This window comes from Phaethon lepturus, unplaced genomic scaffold, assembly GCF_000687285.1.
Source record: "Phaethon lepturus isolate BGI_N335 unplaced genomic scaffold, ASM68728v1 scaffold22411, whole genome shotgun sequence".
Classification (NCBI taxonomy): Eukaryota; Metazoa; Chordata; class Aves; order Phaethontiformes; family Phaethontidae; genus Phaethon; species Phaethon lepturus.
The window spans coordinates 1-5,098 of NW_010515843.1; the positions used below are offsets into that span (position 1 = coordinate 1).

Sequence of the window (5,098 nt, forward strand, 5' to 3'; positions counted from 1 at the left end):
GAAGCTGTCTCTGCCCTGGAAGAGCCTCCCTGCTCCCCCAGGGCACCCAGTGTTTCCACCCTAGCCCCTTATGTTGAAATTTGGGATGGCACCAACTAGTCCTTGCACAGGGCATAGGAGCTGGGATGTCAGTACCCAAGCCCCTGCTTCGCCCTGGCCACAGCTCTGCCCCTCTGCACCCCTGGGTGGGCACCTCTCCCTCCATAAAGGGCACAAGTTGGCCTCCAGGTCTCTCAAACAGATCACAGGGGGGAAAAAACCCACAATTTGATGGGGAGCCTGTCCTGGGTGGGCAAGGTGCTGCCTACCAGGGGAGTGGGACTGGGAGGAGTACCCCTGCCATGGCTTTGGGCCAGAGCAATGGGGTGAGACACCCAAGGAGCTGTGGCAAGGCTGGCAGAACCGGCAGGGGCTCAGGAGTGATCTCAAAACCCTGTGACCTGAAACCCAGGATGAACAGTGCTTGACGTGCAGTGAGGGGGGCCCAGCAAGCCTCTGCCCGCCTGCCATGTCCCATCCATGCCCACCATGACACAAGCATAATGAGAAGACGGCACCACGTCCGACATACACACACACACACACACACACACCACAGACAGTGTGGGGAGGTGCGTCAGAGCCAAGGCGCAGCCGTGCTGTGCAAGGGGAGGTCAGCCACGAAGGCATGACAGCGAAGCTGGGGGGTGCCTGGGAAATGCACAGAGGAAGATGCTCGCCTTCCTGCCCGGAGCTGTGCCAGCTGCTGCCGGCTGCTCGGGAAGCCCCAAATGAAAGCATCCCCCCATGGGTGAGAGATGGGAGAAAGAGGAGAGGGAGAGCTGCTGCTGGGGGAGGTGGGAAGCGGTGACGGTTAGAGGAGAAGGTCCTTTCGGTGAAGCCACCTCCTCCACAGGAAGCCCCCTGGATTAATGTGCCAACGGAGTCAGGGTGGGAAGGAGTTGGGTGCTCACTTCTGCAGCAGGGGAAGAGGAGTGGGAAAACGGCAGCTACAAGAGTAAAAAGAAGTCTCATCCCCACCATGACACCCCCACACCGATCTCTCCCCTGCCCCTCCGACATGCTTCAAGCCTGTAATCCTGCCAGGAGGACAAGGGATGTGACAGCCCTTTTGGGAAAGGGTGACAAAGATCCTATGGATTGGGATGGTCGTTCCTAGCTCTGGCTCCTGGGGAACTTTCCCACCTGGCTTTGGAAGGGGCCACGTGAACCTCCACAATCCCCGCGGGGATGGGATCCTTGGCATCCTGCCCTAAGAGGCAGGGAATCCCTTTGGACAAGCCCCCCAAGGGCTCCCAGGCCAGGACAGTGAGGTGGCCCACCTGCTTTTGGTTGGGAAGGACAGGCCTGGACGAGGTGACAGGCAGAGCTGTCCCCAGAGCCCTCTTTTTCCCTCCAGCAGGACCAAGCTCTGAAGTGAGGTGACCCATCTGCATGGACATGTGTGCCCCGGCCAGCCGAGGCGGCAGGCTCCCTCCTGCCAGAGGTAGATGGGGCAGGTAGGAATTGCCTCCTTTGGGAAGACATGGTGGGCTGTCCAGCCACCGCTCGGGGAGAAGTAGTTTAAGCTGCAGGGGTGGCAAAGCAGAGGGTTGGGGAAGGGTGGGAAGTGAGAGCGAGAGCTCCACCACCGCCAGGCACGTGCCAGGGATGTCCCAGGGAGGCATCTCCAGGACCCTGGCCCACCACCAAGGCTCTCCCCTGCCTGGGGGAGGCGTTGTCCAGGGGCCAGGTCCCAACTTACGGGATTTTTGTGACGTAAATAGAAATAAATACTTTATAAATATCGTCTTAAACTACCGACACCTGATCTTACCCTGCCATCTCTTGAAGAAACATCAATGAACAAGGAAATCCCCACACCTAAACTACCACTTTCCCTTTGCGTGGAGACAATTTCTCCTGCTCTCCCACCTCCGACCTTTACTGCACTCCCACCTCTGTAGATCAAAGACCAGCTTTTAGCCGAAACTGCCCTCCTCACTTCCTCCCCTCCGACAGGGACCTTTCTGGAGCGTTACAGATGGTGTGACATGAAGGTCACCCATGGGGGGACGGGCAGAAGATGGCACGCACACAAGAAAACCTGCCCAGGCAGGTCCAGGCTTTTGCAGCTACGAACGGAAGTGAGTTTCCCCCGTGAAGGTGTGAATCGAGACAGATCCTTCCATGGAGCAGACAGCTGGGGCAGCAGATGGTGTGAGAGATCAGACGTTAACATGGGGAGTCTTGAGACAGAATCAGCTACCTTGATCCTGTTGGCAGATGGATGAGGTGGAGGGTGTTTTTCAGGTTAGATTCTCATCTGGGCTGTTCTCCTTCTGGACAGCTTGGATCTGATTTGGAAAACAAGGGACAAGAGGTGTCAGAGATATGGACAAGGAGAGGTGTGGTCCCCCGGGTTCGGTGTCCTGGCTCCAGGCTGGTACTTGAATCCAAACAGAGCTGGAGGCACATGGGATTAATGTCTCTTTATCCAGAGCACACAATTTTCTGTGCATTTACTCCTATTCCCCTAGTACTGCCACTTGAGATGCTCTCAAGAACTTTGTGAGATGCTCAAGGACAGCGAAGGGCCAGTGTCCCTGCTGCCAGGCATGGATGTTTCTTTGAACTCACCACAACAATGCCTCTGTACCAGCCAGGATCTGTCCCTAGATCATTTAAGTGGTCCCTAGATAGCATTTAAGTGGTGAGGAGCTGAAATCAAGATTAATACGGTCCAAGTTTTGCCAGCTGAGAGCCCGTCCAGGCACAGCTCTGCACAGCAGGTGCTTGCTCCCCATGCCTTTCGGGGGGGGCTGCAGCAGGGAGAGCACTGGGAGCACAGCAGGGAGCATGCTTGGCTGCCCGCAGACCCCCCACCAACAGCTTCCTTACATACCCCTTCCCCCAACTGCCCCCAGTACCTTATGGACCCAGCCAGGAGGGGGTTGAAGGCATAGAGCCAGTCGTGCATGTCCTTGTCGCTGCTCGCCTGCAGCAGGATGCCCCGGTGCTCCGTGCACACCGCAAATGTGTTCGGGGTCTGCTAGGGAAAAGCCGGGGCTGAGTCCCTCGCCCGAGGGTGTACACAGAGTGGGGCTGGCTCGTGGCACCGTACCTTGAGCATGGCCTGCTGGTCTTCACTGTACTCCACCTGGGCCTTGGAGAGGTTGAGTATGGCCCTCTCAACCGTGTCTTTGTCGGAGTTGTAGATGTAGACATATGGGCGCCGGACCACCACGAAGCGCTTCACCCACCCATTGGTGTGGGGCTCCAGGAAGTGCAAGTAGCCCTTTTTGGAGACGATGGGGCTGCAAAAGGGACCAAGGTCAGGGTGGGACACGGACTGTGGGGAGGTGGCAATGGTAGGGCATGGTCCCCCCCAGCCCCAAGGCACTCCCCTCGCTGGCTGCCCCAGTTGCTCCTACCTGACCCGGATCTCCTGGATGTCAGGCACCAGCAAACGCTGGGGCTCCTTCTCCTCCTCAGGCCGGCAGGCTGGGGACTTCTTCTGCTCTCCTTCAACCAGAGGCTCCAGGTCAGGGCTCTCTGCCCTGGAGGAGACCTGGGGGGGTCTGGGAAAGGAGAAGAGACCAGGGCGTCGGCAGAGTGATGGCTAGGGAACACCCATCAACCAGGACCACATACCAATGTGTACCACTGTATGCCCTGCTTGGGGGATGCCCGGGTGTCACCTGAACCTCCCGGCTACCTTCTTACCTGACCTCCATGACATTGTAGCGTCCTTCCACCAGCGACGGGCAGGTCGAGGAGGGGGTGAGAGTGGTGACCCCGAGAGCTGGTATGGAAGGGTCTCTCATCAGGGTCATGGACATTTCAGACAGCTGTGGAGGAGCAGAGGTGCGGACTCGAGTTTTTGCCTGAAACTGAGCACTGGCAAAGGACCAGGCACCAGCTCACATAGGGAGAGGCAAGACCTCTGGCCGGTGGGGTCCTCTCCTGGCACCTCTCCCAAGCGCCACCAGCTCCGGTAACACAGGGTGAGCAGAGGGACCAGGGACCGCTCGCGCCATGGTGCCTGTCTGGCCCACGCCCAGCCAGTCCCCCCAGCCATGCATCCCTCCCAGCCGCCACCAGCCCAGCAGAGCCCGGGGCAGCAGCCATACCTTGCTCTCGCTGGCACTAATGCAGACGTGACTGTGGCTGTACTCCCTGTTGAAGGTGTGTGTGAGCAGGCGCAAGCACTGCAGAGAGGGGAGGAGGAGGAGGAGGACAGTGAAGCAGGAGGCACCTTCCTCCACCCCCCGCCTCCCACTCCTCTTGGGCTTTGTCCTGCCACAACCCACTGCCACCCTGGGGGAGCACCTTCCCGGCTTCATCTCTGTGAGCTGGGGATGCAGCAGGATGGTACCTTCACAGCCAACTCCTTCTGCCTCTCGCTGGGGGTCTCGACGGGACAGGTGCGGCCCTCGGGGGCCCCGTCGACAGAGAGCGGGGAGGAGACGCAGGAGGTGCTTCGGGACTCAGAGTCCTCACTGGAGCAGGGGGACAGGGTCTCCAGGCCCAGGCGCTGGGTTGTCTCCAGCTTCTCGCGCAAGAGCAGGTAGTGCCTTGTCTTCTCCACCTGGGCACAGGCAGCCAGGCTCAGGGGTGGCCCCTTCCCCCCACACCAGCATCCTTTCGGGACCATGCTTCCCAGGCCCCATTATCCCCACCTGCTCATTAGCTTCAGGTTCGCTGGGACCTGGGTAGCAGCAATGCACAGGAGAGCACCAGCTGCACAGCCCCACTCCCGCCTCCTCCCGTGACCAGGAGGGCTGAGACACCCAGCGTGGGGAATCCCACCGGCACCGGCAGGGCAAGGGGCTGCGAATTGCACCGTCTCAGCCCAGGCTCTTACTTCTTGCAGGAGGCTGAGTTTCTCCAGCTCCCATTGATGGTCAAGGATGAGGCTGTCACTGCGGGGCCGCCAGCCAGCCAGGTTCTCCTCTCCCCGCACATAGGCTACAGAGGTGTCCAGCACGCGCCGGCGCCGTCTCTGCATGCCTGTGGGGACGGACACATGGCTGGGGGACAGGCACACAGCCGTGACCCTGACTGCCATGCCGCTTTGCCTCCTGGGCTCGTGGTGAACACGCAGGCAGAGGCATGG

At 59.7% G+C, this 5,098-nt stretch overlaps 1 protein-coding gene across 1 annotated transcript in view; it reads right to left on the reverse strand.

The window, feature by feature from the left end:
• Positions 1 to 1,827: 1,827 nt before the first annotated feature.
• Positions 1,828 to 5,098, reverse strand: part of LOC104627590 (kinesin-like protein KIF1A) — a gene marked incomplete at its 5' end in the record, with an annotated part of 4,134 nt that continues 863 nt past the window's right edge. The window contains 8 exons of the mRNA XM_010295903.1: positions 1,828 to 2,336; positions 2,910 to 3,028; positions 3,104 to 3,296; positions 3,414 to 3,560; positions 3,706 to 3,830; positions 4,113 to 4,190; positions 4,358 to 4,570; positions 4,847 to 4,992. Of these exons, the coding sequence (XP_010294205.1) occupies positions 2,294 to 2,336; positions 2,910 to 3,028; positions 3,104 to 3,296; positions 3,414 to 3,560; positions 3,706 to 3,830; positions 4,113 to 4,190; positions 4,358 to 4,570; positions 4,847 to 4,992 (1,064 nt within the window). The remainder of the gene's footprint in view (positions 2,337 to 2,909; positions 3,029 to 3,103; positions 3,297 to 3,413; positions 3,561 to 3,705; positions 3,831 to 4,112; positions 4,191 to 4,357; positions 4,571 to 4,846; positions 4,993 to 5,098) is intronic.